The following is a 20,905-nucleotide window of genomic DNA, read 5'->3' on the forward strand; positions in this document are numbered from 1 at the left end:
CCTGTGTCTAATTTGAATTCCTGACAACACAGGCCTCTGTGTTTTTTCGTTTTCCTCCTTGATAGGTCGAGCCTCGGCGATGCATCTCTGGCAAAAACGCACAAGGTTTTTCACCACCCCCTCCCCCGCCCCCCCGCCCCCTACACAACTTGTTTTCCCCGTCCGTTTATCGAACCGGGGATCATTTCACAGCCTGTTCTGTTCAGGTCTGGGATTAAGGACAGATGTGTGGGTTCAGATGTGTCAGAGGAACATTTTCTTCTTCTTTATGGCCGAGAGACTTGAGGGGGGGGGGGGGAGGTTAAGGTGAGGGGGGGAAACATCGCTACCGGCTGTTACTGCCTCACCGTAGGGGGCTCACGACTGTCCCACAAAGCGGAATAGTTTTTTCGTTGATTTTCTTCCCTTCATTCGTTTTCTTCAAAAGCGTGGGCGAGAGAGAGTATGGCAAACATTATCCTCTTTGTCCTCCTCTCTGTTGCTCCGTGCATCTGACAGCGTCCCAATACTAAACTGAACTCCAGGGCTGTAAAGTGGGTGACATCATCGCGTCTGGTGATAATGCCAGGGCTAGACACTCCTCACCTCCCGACTTCTCTCGACTGGAGGTTAGTCGCGAAAAAGCGCCTTCTCGTCGCCGCTTGTCCGTTAAAAACAAACCGGGACGGCTCAGCAGAGCGGCAGTTTCGATTGATCCGACTCCAGCCAATGAGCTCAGGGCGGCAGAAAGAACACCCCCGACGAGAGGAGTTTTCGCACGTTCCAAACTCTTCAGGAAACGCTGCTTGTTTCCCGAGGGAGTTTGACTTTGATCCGCGAGAGAGAGACCGAGGGAGAGCGAGTGTCGAGCGTTCGCCGCGGACCGGACCAATGGAAAGACGGCTCCGACGTTGTCCTCCGATGCTACACATCGGAGGACAACAGGACGTCGGCCTACACCGAGTCTGCAACGACCCATTCCAGGCGAGCGTAGACCCTGACACCTCACCCCTCTCCAGCACTCAGCCCACATCAAATTATCTAGGATCCCGCTTCTCCCATGTGTTCCCCATCTAGGGCTCCGTTAGGTCTGTTTTGTCTCACGTCCAGTGGTCCATGCTCTGCCCGTGAGGACGTGGTACCCAGTGTGGTTGTGTTTCCCCGCAGGACTATGCCGTGTCCACTGTCCCCGTGCTGGGAGGGCTGCACCTGAAGAGTTTCTGCAGCATGGGAGGTCCGGGGCTCATCGTGATAGGGTCCAGCGAACCGGCCCAGAAAACGTTGAAGGTATGTGTGCGTGTCTGTTGGTGACCGTGGGATTGTGTTTGCGTGTTGCCGTGTGTTTGAGTGTTTCGTGTGTGTATTGTGTGCGTTTGGTTTTTTTGGGGTCGAGAGAGAGAACAGTGCTGTCACACTTCCGTGTTTCGTTCCAACTCTGTTCATGGCCGTTCCAATAAGCTCAAACAGGAAAACATGACCATGCAAAATAGCTATGATCCCCCCCTACACAGCGCTCCCTTACATTACACTCAAACTAAACTGATCTCTAGAATGTTCTAAATGTGCAGCGGGTCAGAAACCTCAGAGCTTCTTCATGAGAATCAAGTGAAGGTCGGGTCTATAGCTTCTATTTTCTTTTTTTTACCACAGAAGATTCTAGTAGCATCGATGGAAGGTATCTTTAAAGACCACCTCCTAGGCCCCCCAGCTAGATCGATGCTTCAAGGTCAGTTGGGATTTGTAGTCTTATTTACGTGGCCTCAACACCCAAAAACCTCTTGATCGGAACTGCAGCCATCGACAGCCACCTGCGACGCCAGAGCCAGGCCCCGCGGGCGTTTTCCCTCTCGCACGGTTTGCTTTGGTCGGGCGCCAGCGTTTGGCCGCGTGTCAGAGTGTGTACCGCCGTGCGCTTCTCAGTCCCCCCTCAGGCATTCAGCCTGCGTAACTCTGCAAGACGAGACATCGCACGTGTTGACACAGACCCCACCCCCGGCCCCCCTTCGCCGAACGCAAGCAGGTTCCCCTTTCTGGGATCGTGTCAGGTCGAAATCCCTCTCGATCCATCTGCGTCGTCGGTAGTTCGTCGGTGGGATCGCGGTCGGCATCGGGGGGACGCTCCGCCTCGTGTCGGATCGCGCTGCCGTCGATCCCCTCCAACGCCTGGCGTCCGGGGAGCCGCTTCTAACCCAACAGACCTCGGATGACCCTCCTGGCTGTCGGCGTGCGTCGTGGCGACGGCCCCAGGGCGAACAACTCGACCGCGACACGCCGCTCGCTTTCGCGGGAGAACCGCAGGAGGTCGCCCACGCGGGAGGCCGACTTTTCCACTGTTGCGTGTGGCCGCGCGGCTGAATATTGCCGTGGTACCCTGGCACGTGACAAAGGGCCGGAGTTGAGCCTTACAAATGCACACAGAGCAGGCCTTCCTCTCAGTGGCTAGGCCTCTCTGTTGCCTCCAGTCAAACAGCGCCCCCTACTGGCTGAGAAGCTGCACAGGGTTGGAAAACCATCAGCTAGCCCAAAGGAACCATCGACACACACACTACACTACTGTGATCAAATCACATGCTGAGCACGATACGCTCATCAATCAGATGAGTTAAAACAGTTCACGTTGCTCGGTGTCCAAACCCACCAATCAAACCAAACTAATATGCCCAAGTTGTTGCGGTCAACTAATTACGTTTCATACGTAATCGTGATTGACTAATGGTAAACGCTAAACGCCATTCAGATATCCACCCTGTTTGCTAATCAGCTACTGGAGAGCTTTAATCACGGACCCCTTCAGCACTCCTAACTGCAGCTCACGTCAGCCCCGTGGCTATGCAATTAGCTCTGTTTTTAGAGCACCGCTAATTCAGGCCGACCCAGGACTTTTTTTTTACGAGGTAATGTTCTTATGGCAGGGGCATGATCTTGTGAATGCTCACTTTAATGAATGTTAAGAGGTGGTTGTGAATGGAGCTTTAATGATAACACGGGTTGGCTGTCTGCATGCTCTGGAGCCCGGGTGCTTGTGAGCGAACCTACCTCGGCGGTGATAAGAAGAAGGCAGTTCTGGGTGGTTCTAGCTGGGATGAGGATGGGGGGTGTGGAAGGTTTATTTATCTACTGGCTAAAAGCATCGCGGACAGCCGACCCAGACTGTACTGAACTGTGCTGTTATGTCTGGAGATACGAGGGTCCTGACTTTATGATGCTGTGTGCTCCACAGGGTCTAGAATGTGTGTGTGTGTGTGTGAGTGAGTGAGTAAGTGTCTGTGTAAGCGAGAGAAGTAGAAAGTGGGTGTGTGAACGAGACAGAGAGTGTGTGGGAGAGAAAGAGTGTGTGTGTGTGGCCAAGAGAGAGAGAGAGAGAGAGAGAGAGAGACAGAGAGTGCATGTGTGACCAAGAGAGAGTGTGTGTGGGAGAGAGAGAGTGTGGATGTGTGAACGAGAGAGAGAGCGCGTGTGTGTTTACGCCGGAGCGTGCGACTGTGTACGCCGGCGTCCTTCGCCGTGTGTGTCCTGAACACGTCCTCACTATGTTTAGCCCTCCCAAGATGAGATCGCTGACCGGATGAATTCCATCAACCAGACGTACTCATAACAATCGCCACCCCCCCCCCCCCACCCCCCCCTTCACTGCTGTCACCGCCAAGCCTCAACCCCGTGAAGTCATCCTCCCCAAATACTCGCTCGCTGTCACCGGCTGCGGAGCTCTCACCGCGCTCTCTCTCTCACGCGCGCTTTTCGAGCTAGCAGACCTGATTCCGGCTCACCACCGGGCCCGTTTCCCAGACCGCCCCCTTCGACTCCAACCCAGCCCCCCCCCCCCCCCCCCCCCTCCAAGTCTGGATGCAGACCCACACCACAGGGCAGCACCAGAGCGGTAGCAGCAGGTCATTCCTGCTTTCTGTTTCCTGATTAGGCGCCTCAGGGGGCTCGAAATAAACACACGGCATTATCCAATCACGGGGTGTTCTCAGGGTAAAGATATGTGTCAAAGACCAATCACAAGTAATGACTTCAACAGGAAGCTATTATACATACTCATAATCACACACCCCAGGTCCCTCAAGCATTACAGCTTGGAAGCATTTTGGCTAGCAACTATTTTGTTTGTGTTGCCCTAACCCTAACCCACCAATGAAAAGAGCCATTGTAAAAAAACGTTTAAAAGGCTGCTAAGGAGAGATTACTGTGTGAACATTACAAATATTCAAGTGTGATCCAAAACACACCGTGTTCTGGTGATCGTCGTAGAAAGGAATCCGCTACAATAAATAGTCGGAGCTCTCTTGTTGCGCGGCACTTCTCCGTTGCTCTGAGGATATTTCATGACCTTCCAGTAAATATTTTGTTGAGCTACGTTGACGGTGCACATTCCAGTTGCCGCCTCTCATAGTAACAGCATTGTCGAGAAGCTGCACAGACATTGGTCCAGAGCTCAGTCGCTGCCCTCCTCCTGGCCGTTGTGCTTGTGGAGGACTACAGGAGAGAATGTATCAAGTTAAGGGCTAACGTTGTAAAATCCTATCAGAGAAAACAAAAAAAAGCCTTGTTTTCTCGGGTTGTGCTGAGAGCCAAAACGGTACTGCTGCTAAAAGCGTACGACAGAAGTCTGGATTCGGCATTTGCCTGACAGAAAGGCTTTTTCCTTTCAAAAGAATTCCTCTATATCTTGTTGAGATGATCTACTGGGGATCACTCCGGTCTCCTCAAAAACCCTTACTCTCAGGGCACAAGGCGTTACACAGCATATTTATAAATGTCCTCCCGTGGTATAATGTGAACTTGTGATGTTTTCAAGACGTGATGTTGATGCACTGTGTCTCGTACACACGCTGTTCCTTGGCACGCACCCACTGCAACTGGGCCAACGGTAAGAGCTTTTGGACGCCAAAAACATACTCCGAATGAACGAACGGCAACATAATCCTGCTCTTATGTCTCAGTTCTTCGGGTGTGGCCCCCCCCAAACCCCTCGACGAAGTGGTGTGAGATGCGGATCCACCGTCAAGTAGCGTGCAACGCGGCGCCACCTTGATTGGCGAGAGGAGAGGGGCTCTCGGAATGTTCTGGAGCGAGGGGCTGATGTTTGAGGTGGGGCGGCCGTACCTCCAGCTCCCCGTCCGGACAGCTAATCCCCCCTGTGTGTGAGAGCCTCAGCCCCCGCGGTCACGCACATGGTCAGGGGTTTTTCTTCGAGGGCCGCCGCGATCACGCAACCCACACACACACACGCGCGCACACATGCAACAGAGCCACACGCGCGCGCAATACACTGGCGTGATCTGAGGTGTCTGTGGTCCTTCGCTGAACCCCTCCAGGGGCAGATGTGGGAGATACAGCCCACCGCCCCCTCCCCACCCCCACCACCCCCCAGCCCTGGCGGCCCCCAGGGTGGAGTGGAATGTGTTAACACCGGCCCGGCCGGCCACAAAGCCCGTTGTGCACATAAACCACAGAGGAAGACACGGGACGCTGCCAGGGGTCAAGTTCTCTCCAAGATTTATAATCATGGACGACCACAATCACTCACAACCAAGCCCTCAAATCTTAACCTCTATTCTATACCGGCCAGCCCCCTCTCTGCACGATATTGAAGTGGGTAACAGATGGAGAAGAAGAGAGAGGGAGTGGGGGGGGGGAGGAGATGGGGAGAGGAGAGGGAGTGGGGGAGAGAGGTAGAAGAGTGGGGTGGAGGAGAGAGAGAGAGAGAGAGAGAGAGAGAGAGAGAGAGAGAGAGAGAGAGAGAGAGAGAGAGAGAGAGAGAGAGAGAGAGAGAGAGGAGGGGCAGGCAGGAGAGGACGCGGGGACCCGCGAGGCCATATCTGGTGGAGATCTCACGCTCTCCACGTCTCGAAATACCTCCCGAATGTTGTTCCTCTGCCCCATGCCTCCTCCCCACCTTCTTCCTCCCTAGGTATCCGCAGATGTTCTGCTCATAAACATTTGGAGACACCTGCCCTGCATTCTGGTCATAACATCCTTGCTGCTTCGACTTCCACTTGGCAGAAGCCTCCACCGTGTCCCTCTCCCCAGACCATCAGATTACATAAATAACATGAAATCTGCTGCGAAAGAATGTCTGTCTTATCCTGTGTTCTCCATTAAGGCCCAGGCCTAGATAGCGGTTTGGAGCGACAGCATATAAGACTCGCTTTTTTCCAGCCACCTTCAACGTCCTCAGCGTTAGGTTTGTCCTTAACGGCTTGCCCCCCTCGGGGCCTGTCTCGTCTCTCAGATCATGCAGCAGATGAGTGACCATCGCTATGACAAGCTGACGGTGCCCGACGACATAGCGGCCAACTGCATCTACATGAACCTGCCCAGCAAAGGCCATGTTCTTCTGCACTGCACGCCAGAAGAGTTCCCAGAGAGTGCCAAGGTAAAGCACACGCACCCACACACACACACGCACACAGTGCCTTTTCAAAGCGACCCGCGGAAAGGTCCACGCACCACGGTACCTCAGAATGAGACGCGATCGTCTCATGCTCTGTTGTGGTTCTCGAAAATGAGGGAGCAGCCATATGATTAAGATACCTTTCTGTCACAAGCCATCGCAAACACATCCGACGAACTCCCCATTCACACACACAGCCATAGCCAACACCCTGCAATCTTCAGAGACAGCGCCGAGACCTCAGAATGTACCCTGTGGTCAGAACCAAACTCCAGCATTTATTTATAGAGGGAAGAATTTGGGAAATTATGCCTTTTTGGGTGCAGAATGACTGTTGAGTCTCCCAAGAGCTCAATATTTTTCCGGATCATCGACTGGGAGGGAGTTTGACTCGAACCTTATAAAATCCCGCCGTCTCCTGCAGAAGATTAGTGAGTACTGTGTTTGGTTGTGCAAGTTAGTCACACCGAACTCTCTCTTTCGCCCGCACACAAAGCGTACACACACACGTGCGCACACACGCGTTTCGCGTGCCCGTGCTGTGCAGCAGCGCTGACTGTGGTTGGTTTAGAAAACATTTTTCCTCCTGAGAACTGTCACCACACAGTGAGAAAAGGCAGAAGTTGGAAACGAGTCGGCTTAACGTTGGATCCCCTGTAAGGCTGCCGCTTTCTAAGACTGGACATTTTTTTACCCTGAAACCCCTGGTATGGGGGGCTATTTTTAGCCGTGCACAGTTACATAACAGCCCTACTTAAACAAAGGCAGGAGGTCACGAGAGAGGGTTAGGGGGCCGGGGAGGTGGAGGGGGGGGGGCGTGACAGGGTCATGAGGGGTGGGGGGGGGTTAGTCCTGGGGGGCATCTTTACGGTCGGGCAGAACTGACCGGCCAAGGAGATAAAGAAGTCGGAACACACAAAAGCCTCTGTGAAATACGGTAACCCCCCACCCCCCACCCGGCCAGGGCAGTCTTGCCCCCCACCTCTACCCGCCCCCACCCTCCTTCTACATTCATACCTTAGTAATAAGAACCCAGCTGGTGTGCTCAGACTCCCATAAAAAAGAGACTCTTTTGGGGAGACTGATGCTGTAAAAGGCGGGTTATGTTCCAGTTTGGCAGAAGCGCATTTTCTCATTTATGGTTAGCATCGCTGCCTTCAGTTGTCTGAACACGAACAGCCCCATAGGAAGGCAACAGTAGGACCCGGTGCGTTAGGAAAAGAGAACGCGATTGGCTAGTCTGTGACCTGTGGTCCCTGCTGGTTGGACAAGAGTGTGAGAGAGAAAAGGATCTCGGCCTGGAAGGCTTGTAGGAAAACACTGGTTTTTCTTCTGGAAAAGGAAAAAAAAAGTAACAGTGCAGAGTGACACATTGCTTTATGAGGGCCTTTTGGGATGTCGTAATAGTTCTCACTCTTATTGCAAGAGACGGGGAACTTTTTCTGAACACGTTCGTTCGGAACCCTTAAGCCATTCGCAAGGCTCCGTTGCGTGAACAGGTAAAACACTTGAAACGCTTCCTGTTGTCCTCCGGTCACGGTCTGTTATTTTTCCTCCCCTCTGCCCCCCCCCTCCCTCACTCCCCCCCCCCCCCCCCTCCCTCACTCCCCCCCCCCTCCCTCACTCCCCCCCCCCCCCCCGGGGGGTCCGTGTAGGTCTTTGAGAAGCTGAAGGACCACATGCTGATTCCCGTGTCCAACATGGAGAAGGTGAAAGTGGACGGAGCCCTCACCTGCTGTTCCGTGCTCATCAACAAGACGGCCAACAACTGAGCACGCTCAGAATTGGGAGGTGGTGGGGGTGGGTGGGTGGGTGGGTGGGTGGGTGGGGTGGGGTGAGGTGGGGGGGTCTTTTGGTCTTTTAAGGCAGGAGTGGTCCCTCCCCCGGTGTGGTAGTATCATGTTCTTAACATCTGGTCAGGGCAGTTTAGTGACAATTCCCAGTGGTTAACAATCCCTTTCTTGCCCCCTACACACGCAACTGATTTGGGAATCCGATTTTGTTTCCTTTCGTTACTGGCCATTGGTTACAGGTTTGAGCGAGGACATGAAAGCAGATGCCGAATCAGTAGCGTTGTGCAGGAAAAGTGATAGCATGCCATGTCGAGAGACCTCCTGCTCTACACACACTAAACACCTAACCCCCTTCTCTGGCTTAGAGTACTTGTGTAAATCAATCCTTGTGCTTGCTGGTCAACGTTTACAAATCTCTAAGAACCTATAACACTGCAGTGTTGATTAACATGATTGATAGAAACCTTTTTAAAAGCAGGACAGCTCAAGTTGTTTGAATGTGTGCTGTAGGTCTATTAAATGTACTAACACAGATACAGCAAGACAAAAGTATAACGACTGTCAAACTGCCAAGTGGTCTATATATTTGTAATTATTTATTTTTAGACTCTCATCACACAAATAGGAAGCTATTTTTGTGAAGACACCCAAGTTAATTTAATTAACCAGGGATTAACCGTAGATTAAACTAATAAGGAAATAATTTGGCCTTTAAGGTATTTTTCTTTACTCAGCACTTAATTGACCTCAGAACTAATGATTAACTATCTAACGTGATTGTTGATTGGTCCACAGCTGTGATGGTGGTGCTAGTTATTCCATCTAGCGTCAATGAGGACCGCTCCCCTTATTAAACTTTCATTACATAAACCCCCAACTTGTTTAGGGGCTGAATGTGTCCCTGCCTTGTGTGTCATGTGGGCTTTTAATATCACTAGTTTTGACTTTACTGCCACCATATAGCCCTTACCAACAATCGTGGCCTCGCATCCACTGCGTGCTCAAATCTGAAATGATCTGACGGATATTCCCAGCAGGGAAGATACCAGTGCCAACTGTTTTCACAGCCTCTATCGGTTTTTGCACTCCTTGTCTTAGCACATACTGTGAAATCGATGTGAGCTGTGGGTTCATACAATATGATCTGACACCAACTGTTATTCATGCTGGAGTGATGGTACACTCCAACAGGGCTGCAACCGGAATTCTTCCAGCATGTTTACCACAGTTAGCGGCCAATGACAGCTGTGTACTAGTGTATCATAATGATCTCTCTTCCCCACATTGCCTTATCCCTGCGTGTTCCAGGATCAGAACATTCCCAGCGATGACTCGCAGATCAGATCCCAGCACAGACAGGCATATGCACACACGTGTGATCTTCACAGAGTCCGTACACATTGAGTTTATTCTTGTTTCACTGACACCTTTTGTCGCGTGGCGTGATGCCGATGAAAACAATGTCCTCCAAGGAAGTGATGTCACTGGCGGTCCTGTTGCCTGTGCTTCAGCCCCGCGCCGATGTGCACTATGGCCGCTTGGGGATGGGCGAGCGAACCGTGATGAAACATGGAAAGAATTCCTTTTGGAAGAACGGCTTGTAAGCCAGTAAACACTCATTTTCTCTTAAACTCGCTCTCTCTTTTTCTTTCTCAGTGCTATTGCCTCATAGACATTTCTGGGGAAATTTATGACAGTGATATCATACAGTCTGGCAATGGGGTCCAATGACCTGCCGTTAAAAAGCGTAATTTGTGACACTAGCAGTATATTTTACAGGAGGCCTTTGGCAGGCCTGGTGATGATACCATAGTTGCTGTGTGTCCAGCTCAGAGCTCACACACTTACAGGGGGAGGCAGTATTGGCCTGATGCATGTGGTAAAAATTGAGATATTTACTTAATTTATCCGTAATTGTTATGTTTAAGTTGATTTATGTCCCTAACATACATTAGTCATGACATTGTTTTGACATTTTCAGTGTGATTTAGGTACTCGGTTTTGTTTGGTTTTAGCAATTGTTTTGTGCCAGAGCTTAGCATTTATTAATTACCCTCTTCCTCTCCAACCTGATTTGAGCTGATTATCCACCTTGTACAATAAAATTAAACAATTAATATTTTGTGTGTTGTTATTATGGTTGACAAAGCCTAGATGTGTGTGACCATTTTGCATATGAAAAGTTATAAAGATAAAAAGCCCTCTATCGCCCTCCTGTGGCCATATAGGTATGATCCATTCTGAGATGAACAGTGTCGCTGTAGAACAACGGCAAACCCATGCCTTGTATTTTATTTTCATCCTACAGTATGACTAATTTAAGAAACTGAGGATGGAACCATCTGTAACCGTACCATACAGGACTGTGGGAGAAAATGTACCGTAAAATTACAACTTCATTTGGACTGTTTTACGGCAACGCGTCTCCTTTACGTTGCCCACAACGTTTTACGTCTTCGACGCAGCTTATTTCAAAATGGAGTAAAGTCAGAGTAAATATATTAAAAAGCGTAGACTGAATAATATCGTACAGGTCTTTCTACCTTTAAACCAGCTTCTGCAATCATCTGTTTATTATGTCTGATAAAAAGAAACCCGACTCCTTCCATTTCTTCTCAAGCTACGATGACCTGAGTGATAGTAGCGACAGCAATAGCAGCGATTCGGATGAGGACCGACAGAAATCGGGCAAAAAAGAGGGGACTGCTGCCTCTGGGAGTGGAGGGAAATCTCCCCAACAGGGCACCAAGAGGGGATCCAGTGGAGCTCCATTGCCCAAACCTGACGATCTGTTTAAATCGGTGTCCAAACCGTCTTTTCTCTACAATCCACTGAATAAACAAATAGACTGGGAGAGCCGCACTGTTAAAGCCCCTGAAGAGGTAGGCCTGGCCATTGTAACTAACTAGCTGGATGATTTTACAGCAAACTGGCTAGATAAATCTGGATTCTAGATGGAAGCCACTTGCATGTGTTTGCATGCAGCTGCACTGACAAAAATAAAATGTGCACTGGACATCTTTGACCTGTGTGTATACTTCACCACGTTGCCATACCTGTGTCATAGTGCCTAGTAGCCTAAATGTATTTTTCACAGCATGCACACTGTTGTGCATGGCCATTGGTACTCTTTTGCTGCTCACAAACTACTCACAATGAAATAGGCCTACACCTCATGATATTTCTCTCCACTCCTTGCACTGCAGCCCGCAAAAGAGTTCAAACCATGGAAGACGAACGCCGTCCCCCCTCCCCAGACCTACGCTACCGAGGAGAAGAAGAAGGGGGCCCCCCCTGGGATGGACATGGCCATCAAGTGGTCCAACGTGTACGAAGACAACGGCGACGACGCACCCAAGCCCCACTCGGGCAACGCCATCTTCGTGCCCGAAGAGGAGCAGCTCTCCGACTCCGGTGAGCACTGCGACTGCCGAGGGGCCCCGCACAGGGCCACGCACGTAGGACGCGGTCGATCGGTGTAACTTTGTAGTCGAGTGATTTGTTTATGTGCCCCCCTCCCTGTGTAGACGGCGAGGATAAATCGCAGTCGTTATCAGCCAAGAAGCGGCGGGTGGAAAGCTTCCAGCAGAAGGAGAAGAGGAAGCGGGATATGGGACAAGCCACCTCTGACAAGAGCTTCGTCGAAGAAGAGAAAAGAATCCTCCGGCAGAATGCCGAGTGAGGCCTAGATCCTCCATGAAGCATGGGCCTCAATTTGTGTCTGGGTCCACTAAATCCTCAGTGACTTTCCTGAAGCTCTGCCCCAGACACTCCTCTCCTCTGTGACAGCCCCTGGTTAAAAGTGCTTGTCTACCCTGTCTATCCAGGATATATTTAATAGACGTTGTTGTTGTGATACATCCTAACTTGGTTTGAACTCCTTTTCATGAGTAGAATATTCTCTGACTCTGGAGGAAAACCTGTTTTCAGTCTGTGTGCGGGTGTTTCTCTTGTTCAGTGGTATAGACGAGGCCCCATTTAGATCAATGTCCTACACACATGAGCAAATTTATTTTTATATGGCAACTTTTATTTTTGAGTAGCAAAGTATTTGATGTAAGATATTCAATTATTTTTATCGATTATAGTGTTGACGGGATTCTAACATGAAAATAACGATATACTACTTTCCACTAGATGGCACAACAGAGCCACTATTGCATTTTGCCCTTTCATGTTTGCCATATTTTACACTCAACCACATGTTGACAGTAGGTTGGTTTTGTTATAAATGCCTCTGTATTACACAAACGATGCAATAAATCGTGTATGGTTGTAGAACTTTGTGAGGGCTGTTATTTTTAGTCACTGATCAAAATATAAGGGCTGTATCTTAACAATTAACACATTTGTCTAAGATCAAATGTGTTCAAGTCTTAATGCTCAATCAATTTTGTGATCTTTTAGAAGGGCTTTCCATCTTTCAGAATTTTTTTCTCACATCTTTTTGTATTCAGTATGAAACATACAATTCTCTCTGTGGCCTTGTATACAGTAATATCCCATTGATCTGGACTTGTTTTTATACACATAGCTTTACGTCAGGAGTCCTTCTGATTGATGTGCATTAACATTTTTAGCAAGCAATGGAGCAAAAATAATGGGGTTCTTGCACTTTGCCCAAGACAAAAAAAGGGTTGTTTCTGTTACTTGCTTGCAACGGTTTCGTGATCAGAGGCATTCCGGGTCTATCTGTCATCGTCCGTTGACAGGAAATACTAGTAAATATGCTTTTGATAAAATTCCAGTATCCAGGTATGTGCCTGGCCATGTCTGAAACGTAACCCAGCAGCAGGGCTTGACATTTTATCGGGCATATTTGTGAACAAATAACTCTTCTCGCCTGACTCGCTGTATGATAAATGGATATCGAGGCACATCTGTCAGTGTTCAAGAATGCCTCATATTCAGTGGTTTTCCAGGAAAACAAGCGATAATGGCCTCCTGGAACTGAGCTGAAAAGTGGGTGACTGGAAATATATGTTTGGCGTTTACATTTGCCTTTAGCAGACGCTTTTATCCAAAGCGACTTCCAAGAGAGAGCTTTACAGAAGAGTCAACAGTAAAATATTTCACAGCGAGTACAAGAATTTGAAACCGTTACAACTGACCAACAAGAGCAACAAGTCTCTCAATACGAGTCATTGTGATCCTGGAGGAAACTAACATCAGGTCCTGGAGGAAACTAACATCAGGTCCTGATGTTTGACTGTTGTCTACTGTAAAAGACTGGCCAGAATGAACTCGATTTTTAGTGTATATTTCATAAGCCGCACTGTCACAGATGGGACATGCTCAGTAAGCACACACACTGACTGTATACACGAGGCACAGTGTGGCCTTTCGGTTGTAAACATATTGATGCATTTTTTTAATCTCACCCACATTTAATGTACTTTCACTCCACCATTGCTAATGGATCACTTTTGGCACTTGGCAATGAAAAAGGGTGATGTTTACGCACATTACTGTAAGGTGAAGGGGTTGATGATGGGCAGCGAAAGGGGGGGGGGGGGCTTAATCCCTGCTTTTGGCTGGTGCTGTTATCTGCTTCGGGGCTCTATATTTATGCCCTTAGTGCTGCTAAGTGTGAGGATAGAGAGCTGTCAATGTGGCTTGCTGGGAATGCCTGGGCGCTGAATCGTCTCTTCACACTCAGGGGCCTGGGGCAGATGTTTTCTAGAAGCAAACAGTTGCTTTTCACACCGCTGACTGGGCTAGATGGCCTAAAACAGATGTTACGGGGGAATGCCATTTCGGATTTGGGGCATTTCATGTTAGGCGGCCACATGTTCGGCTTTGCGCACATCAAAAGTACTGTGCGTTATCTCAATGTACAATATAATCATCTTAATGATTATGTTTTGTGTGTGTGTGTGTGTGTGTGAGGGGGGAGGGGGGAGGTGAAATTGCCAGTTCCACTCTCCCCATACACCTGCCCTTACTTCAGGCGATATAAGGGTCAGTATTCACTATACGGGGCGAGGCTGGACAGGCTCATGAGCAATGAGGCCCCCAGTCGGCGGATCCAGGGGAAGGTCTTTATTCAACCACCCCAGTGGAGCCAGACTCCACTGGGGTGGGGGAACAGTAGCAGAGAGAGACGGGAGACAGGGAGTCTGACCTCTGTCATGATAAACATGTCAGTGGATGTCTGTTGATAAAGCAGAGTGGAGACAAAGGCAGGGCAGGGGGCTGGCAGAAGGAGGGGGAGGAGGGTATAGTGTATAGCCAGAGCATTAGCCAGGCCAGTAATGGGAGAGATAGGTATCTCTGCCCTGTCCTGTCATGCCTTAAGAGGTTTAAGTGGCTGGAGCAGGTTAATTACCTGACACAAGCACCAGAAGCTTGTACTGTAGATACTTGACTGCCTTGCTTGGGGAATAATTGTTTTTTTTTTGTGTGTGTCACATCTACTGTGTTATGAGTATATAGGGTTCTACTTCCATGTCAAATGTTGTGTCACAGGGTCACTGGTAAATTAAAATACTTTCAAAGGGAATTACGATCAATTGTCGTATCATGTGTGTCTAATTTGGCAACTTTTGATAGTTTTGCCTGTACAATTTGGAAAATAATTGTAAAGACTTGTGTCCATCCTCACATATTTTCCGGAGCGGAATATGGCGGGATGCTTATGAAAAGAATGGTGGCTTGGAAGCACAAAGGCGTCCCTTGGCAACGCCAGTCTGACAGGGATCCAGTCTAATTTACACCCTGAGAAAGACTGCGTGGTCAAGGACATCAATTTACTCACGGTGCGCATTTCGAAAAGGGAAGGCCAATAAACCGGGGGGAGAGTCCGGGAACAATAGGCTGCCATCGGGAGGAGAGCCCCAACAGCTGCAGGACCTCCTGTCCCCACACACTCTCAACCATACACTGCCTCTCACACAAGCACCCTCTCTCTCATTTACTCGCCAGTCAAGCAGGCCTGAATGGCAGCCAGCTAAGCAGATGTTCTGCCTCAAAGAGCTGAGGATAGACCATGTGTAAAGGAAAAGCCTCCTCTTTTCCCCACTCGCGAATCCGTTTAGGAAACTAGAAATAGCTCGGGGCTAGGTGTTTTGTGTGTTTCTTGGGTTCGACGAAGTTCCTTGGGTTAATCATAAGTGCAAAGTTGGATTCATTGAACTTGGGAGCACAATGTGAATTGATAGTTCAAAGGCTTTGGACCAGGTCTAGGTCTAACAGTGCCATAATATCTCAAGATTCTCAGATAACCACAGCAGTTCTTTTCAAAGCCTCAGAATGAGAACCATGAGATGACAAGCAAGAAGCAACTTACAACTTTTTACATGGACGCCACTAAAAAAGGAACTGTCTCTGTCAGACTTTGAGAGCAATGTGAGTCAATAGCTTAAAGCGGCCATGGACTTTCAGATAGCATTTGAGCTTAATTCCACCCAAACGGTATACTTATTGGTGGAAGCAATGTTGACTTTAACACAATTCATAGATAGTTATGGGCTCAGCTGAACTCTGACAGGAAACATACTATGTTGTTAGAACATGATTTATCTTACAATCATCTTGTCCACTATTTCACAATAAATACATTGTTGACTTCTAACCCGCGGTGCAAGTTGTAGTCTGTCAGTCACCCATTTTCTCTTCTGTACAGTGCAATCACTTTTTTCTATCTCTCTTTCTTCTCTCTCTCTCTCTCTCTCTCTCTCTCTCTCTCTCTCTCTCTCTCTCTCTCTCTCTCTCTCTCTCTCTCTCTCTCTCTCTCTTCTCTCACTCTCTCTCCTCCCATGTGCCTGCAGGCTTTGACCTGTAAATAGCTGCCCAGACTAGGTCTAATCTGTCAGGGAGGCACGCACAGGCGTCAGGTCTACATGGCTCCAGAGCAATAACAGATGCTTATCGTGTTTTACAGAGGGGGGTGGCGGTGGGATGATGGGGATTCCTAGCAATAAAGGCTCTCAATCGTTTCAGACATTGTACTCTAGTCTCTTCTTATAAGGAAGACTGGGGGTATGTCACGTTTGCAATGTTGGCTGTGTGTGACAAGTGTGTGTGTGTGTGTCAGTGTGTGTGTGGTAATGGTGAAGTATGTTTCAAAAGATGTTGTGACCATTTTCACTATCCCTGGGGGCTTCAGGGAGACACAGAGGTCAGGAGATCACTTCAGATTCATCTTAGATAAAGATAATGAATGAATGAGAATAGAGATACAAATCTGCCCTTTTCATGTGGTAATTGCTTCAAGTGATTATGTTTTCTGTGTAATTGCATCTCTGCCTCTCTCACTCACTTGTGGGAGACATTTTTCCTGTGAGCAAATTTGTTTTAATTTTTTTTTTTTTACAAATGACAGGTGTAGATGAAAATTAGTTGGTGCAATTTTGGTATTTTCACTTAGTAAGAGAGGTGCATTTTTATTAATTAGGACCTAACCACCATTTCAATTAAAAAAAACATTAGTCCATGTTGAACTAACGTTAAAATAAGATATTTTTTCTCACCCATTCTATGACGTTGCCCTTAGCCCAATAGCGCATTCTACTTTCATAGTTCTCATAGTTAGTTAACAATTTATTAAGAAAAACAATACAGTCTAATTGCCTTTCTACCCAGTCCTTGCGCACGACGTTGCGCATATCACCCACGCCAGAAAATATTCCAAATATTTGAACTGCACAGGAGGGGGGGAGACAGAGAGCTCACATAGGGAAAGGGGAGACAGAGGTGCTGTTGAGCAAGTGAGCTAACAAGCTAACTAGCTAGCTATGCAGTAGGCTGCTAGGCAGAGATCGAGGGACAGTGTAGAGGTGACAGTGGAGAATGGAGAGGACTCCGTGCGCTCGGCGAGTGTTGACCGAAGAGAGGGCAATCAAACTCGGTCTCTTCCTTTCGGAGAGAGTGTGCTGAAACTGGATAAACACCGGGCGGAAAGGAATGGCTGATCCTCTGCGGAGGACTTTATTAGCAAAACTTCGGGGGAAGAAATCCAAGAAAGGGACGACAGCTGGTGGATACGGCGCTGCAGCTAATGGGGGCAGAGAAGGTAAAGAAAAAGTTTTGCATGAGCGTGAACCACAAACTCAACCTGTAGCTATGCTCTCAGAACTGTGCCGTGAGGCTGAGAAAATTGGTGGTAACAAGAGTTTTAGTGACGGGGTTTCTGAACTGAAGGATCGCCTAGTTCTGGATAGCAGCGTAGTGGTAGAGAGTGCACTACCGCAACGCGAGGCTGCCACCATGCACATCAACACTAGCCGGGGGAACAATCAGGGCAGCGCTGGCTCGGGGTTTAGGGCTCGAGTTAATGAGGAACTCTTGGGGGTCTCACTTCAAAGAGAAATGCAGTCCGGGGTGAATGATAGGGATGAGACTGGGAGGATTCATAAACATGGGCCTTACTTAATGGAACAAGTGCCACCAGGACCGCATGCACAGATTAAACACTTCGTCACCATGCCTCGCCAGTATAGCGGTGGCGATTCAATTGGGTTTGGGAGCAGTCAGAGTCACATTTTGTACCCCAGGTCCGATGCAAACAGAGTAGTTGAATTGACAGATGGTCAGCATCCTGCTTTAAAGAATAGTGGAACAAATGTGTGCATTGACAAAGATCCGAAGACTCCCAGCGACGGGGCAGACCCCTGCCTCCAATTTATGTTCAACGCAGAGCATGTTGTCTCTCTGAATGACAGAAAAGAGAAAGTGAACGATCACCCAGACTGCAATGGATTATTGGATACAAACGTAACAACTAACAGGACAAAAATGTATCTGCCAAGTTTCCCTTGCACATATCGACCGGCGAGTAGTTACACTGAGGAAAACATTTTGATTAGGAATATTGAGAGTTACGGCAGCTCAGCCCAGTATTCGGTAGACGCGAGAGTGCCGAATCTTCAGAGCCCAACGTATTTCCCCACAGAATTGGAGATATGCGAAATTAACATGTCATCTCTATGTACCAGAGACGGATCTATCAGACATTACTCGTTAGATAGCGAGGACGACGATTATTACGATAACGAAATCTTACCCTTTTATGAAACCGAAAGAGCTCTGGCAAACGATAGAAAAACTTCAGATAAATTAGCACCGGAATTGACTCAGTCAGGGACAGGTGAGCAACATTTAACCAACAGTTCCCAGGAGACAGACAGGCTAAGGAGCCAGTTGAAAGAGGCCTATTACTTGCTAATAAACGCCATGCATGACATTAGTTTTGACGGTCCAGTCGTTGTCAGTGGTTTTCTAGACCAGACCAGTTCCTCCAGTCATTCTCAAGACAGCCTGTGTTCCAGGTCGTCTGCCAAGCATGTGGACAGTGACTCTTGGTCTTCCGGGGAACACAGTCCCCAAGGGTCCGACACAGACTCCCTCATGTTGAGTAAGAGCCATGAGCCATGTCTGAAGAACAGACTGAATAGTCAAAGTCTGGTTAGCCTGTCTGCCTCAAACACCAGACCTCCCTTACTACGCTCGGCGAGTGACGGAGCGATCAAGTACCCCGACGGACCCTGTGTCAAGGCCTTCGCTCTCCGAAGCCTGGAGGCGGGCGTGGGCGGAGATGGAACAGCTCGGCCGGTCAGAGTCTCCGAGCTGTTGGACAGCGCCGGCAGCGACGACCCGCTTCAGGAGGAAGCGAGGCTGCGGGGGAGCAGCGGCTCGGCCAACAGCCTGACCGGGTCATCGGACAACAGCCCGGACGCCCTCGGAAGCGGGCCGGGCGCCAACGGCGGCGGCGGCGGCGTCGCCGCGGGAGACTCGGCCAAAGCCCACGGCGTGACGGTGAACAAGATGCAGGAGTGGATGCACAAAGGCCGCCTGCTGTCCTCGGAGATGAAGCAGCGGATCCAGGGCCCCTCGCCTCGCCCCCCTGCCGCTCCCGGGGGGGTCAAGGCGAGCGCGGCGCCGCTGTCGCCGAGCCACTCAGCGCTGCAGTCAGGTAGGACAGCCGTCTGGAGTGGCGGCCGTGGAGCCCGGCTCTCAAGAGGGACTGTTTTCGTCCTCCTCCTGCACCCATGTCAACCTCATCTGGTGTTGGTCCCTTTTCTGGATGCAAAACAAAGGGATGGAATGCCTCAACTCTTTGCTTTCCTTTGTAGGACTCTCTTAACTGGTGGCGGGTCTCCTTCACACTAATTTAGGTCAATTTTTAACAGCGATTAGCACTTTTGGTCATAGGGTCACACTGTAGTACAAATAACCACTAACTCTCCTTTAGTTTCAACAGTGTTTAATAGTGGTGGTGGTGGTGGTGGTGTAACAATGTGAATGAATGCTCATGATGTGATTTTCTGTTATCTATAATCCTGTATGTATGAGATGTAGACCTTTTATCATGCTGTAGAGCATCTGTATCATGAAACCATAAGGGCTTTTGTGCTCTGACAGCACGCGTAACACATTCCTCGTTGGCTAGTGACAGAAATGTGGCGATCATTTGAATGCTTGAATTCATTGCATTCAACTATATTTGCTCGTAACAAGAACAGAAAGATGATATTCGGTACAGGGCAAACAGAACATCTATTTTGGGATGTGGATTCGTGTTTCTTTTTTGAACGACTCGATATGTTCTCACGCTGGTGTGTTTCTCGGTGCAGCATGGTGGTTTGCGGTCGGATGGGAGTCCGGTCCAGAGTAAACAGGCTCCAGACTGCGTGTGCTTGGCCTTGTTGACTCTCTGCTGTACTGCTCGAAATAGAGCGTGATCTCTGCAGCGCAAGACCTGGCTGAGAGAGAGAGAGAGAGAGAGAGAGAGAGAGAGAGAGAGAGAGGAGAGAGAGAGAGAGAGAGAGAGAGAGAGAGAGAGAGAGAGAGAGAGAGAGAGAGAGAGAGAGAGAGAGAGAGAGAGAGAGAGAGAGAGAGAGAGAGAGAGAGAGAGAGAGAGAGAGAGGAGAGAGAGAGAGAGAGAGAGAGAGAGAGAGAGAGAGAGAGAGAGAGAGAGAGAGAGAGAGAGAGAGAGAGAGAGAGAGAGAGAGAGAGAGAGAGAGAGAGAGAGAGAGAGAAGAGAGAGAGAGAGAGAGAGAGAGAGAGAGAGAGAGAGAGAGAGAGAGAGAGAGCCTGTCCTGAGCTGTTGGCTCAGGACAGGCTTGTTTCGTACACTTTCTCTACTTTTCCTGTGTTTTTCTGCCTGTCTTTTCCTCTCTTCCTAACTCGTCGGTTCACCTCCGGCTCCCTTTTCGACCCACTCTCCCTGTATTACTGTCCAAAACTGCAGAACCTTTCCATGGTTGGAAGCAATTACGATTTTCCTAGAGAATCGACTGAAACCGATTTTTTCCCCTTATTAGTTTCTATTTGTTTGTATCTTGACTGACCTTTCCACTGTAACAGCCAGCAAAGGCCCACAAACAGGAGAGTGAGAAGCAACATGCCATTTCTCCCCTAATAGGATGAAAGATCGAGAAGGGAGAGAGGGGAGAGAGGGAGAGAGAGGTGTAGCATGAGGGAGCTTGAGAGGGCCAGTGTTTTCTAGGTTTGTGGCGGGGGGCGTGTGTGTGTTTAAGAGGGGGTGGGGGGGGGGGGGTGTTGAGCTGTCAGTTCCCTCTTTCCTGATAAGTTTGCTCTTGCCAGCTCCATGGTAACTCGCATTTTAAACGACCGGTGAGGGAATATTTCGAATGCCATTCCCTTTGTTTGACTAGTTTGCGCTCTGTTTACTTAATTCCTCACCATGAATGAACAAAATGGAGGGCGATTTAAGTATTTATTAACATCAGCCTGGGTTTATCTTAACCCTGTGGGCCTCCCACAGCTCCACAAA

At 49.1% G+C, this 20,905-nt stretch overlaps 3 protein-coding genes across 8 annotated transcripts in view; all 3 read left to right on the top strand.

Annotated features, from left to right (window-relative positions):
• Window positions 1-10,288, top strand: part of ddah1 (dimethylarginine dimethylaminohydrolase 1) — a 44,908-nt gene extending 34,620 nt beyond the window's left edge. For 3 of the 4 annotated variants that reach the window (XM_062452393.1, XM_062452390.1, XM_062452394.1), the window contains exons 4-6: window positions 1,147-1,266; window positions 6,215-6,358; window positions 8,032-10,288. In XM_062452393.1, coding sequence (XP_062308377.1) covers window positions 1,147-1,266; window positions 6,215-6,358; window positions 8,032-8,148 — 381 coding nt within the window. In that variant the 3' untranslated portion in view covers window positions 8,149-10,288. The remainder of the gene's footprint in view (window positions 1-1,146; window positions 1,267-6,214; window positions 6,359-8,031) is intronic. The other variant, XM_062452391.1, reaches the window with a different exon arrangement.
• Window positions 10,289-10,596: 308 nt separating this feature from the next.
• On the top strand, window positions 10,597-12,450 carry c26h1orf52 (chromosome 26 C1orf52 homolog). Its single transcript, XM_062452767.1, has 3 exons — window positions 10,597-11,051; window positions 11,376-11,583; window positions 11,697-12,450. The coding sequence occupies exons 1-3, from the start codon at window positions 10,746-10,748 to the stop codon at window positions 11,849-11,851; spliced, it is 669 nt and encodes a 222-aa protein (XP_062308751.1). The 5' UTR covers window positions 10,597-10,745; the 3' UTR covers window positions 11,852-12,450.
• Window positions 12,451-16,809: 4,359 nt separating this feature from the next.
• syde2 (synapse defective 1, Rho GTPase, homolog 2 (C. elegans)) overlaps window positions 16,810-20,905 on the top strand; it is a 29,368-nt gene continuing 25,272 nt past the window's right edge. Inside the window, exon 1 of one of the 3 annotated variants that reach the window (XM_062452345.1) lies at window positions 16,810-19,081. In XM_062452345.1, coding sequence (XP_062308329.1) covers window positions 17,074-19,081 — 2,008 coding nt within the window. In that variant the 5' untranslated portion in view covers window positions 16,810-17,073. The remainder of the gene's footprint in view (window positions 19,082-20,905) is intronic. The other 2 variants (XM_062452346.1, XM_062452347.1) reach the window with 2 other exon arrangements.

The sequence above is a fragment of the Osmerus eperlanus genome, chromosome 26, assembly GCF_963692335.1.
Source record: "Osmerus eperlanus chromosome 26, fOsmEpe2.1, whole genome shotgun sequence".
Taxonomy (NCBI): Eukaryota; Metazoa; Chordata; class Actinopteri; order Osmeriformes; family Osmeridae; genus Osmerus; species Osmerus eperlanus.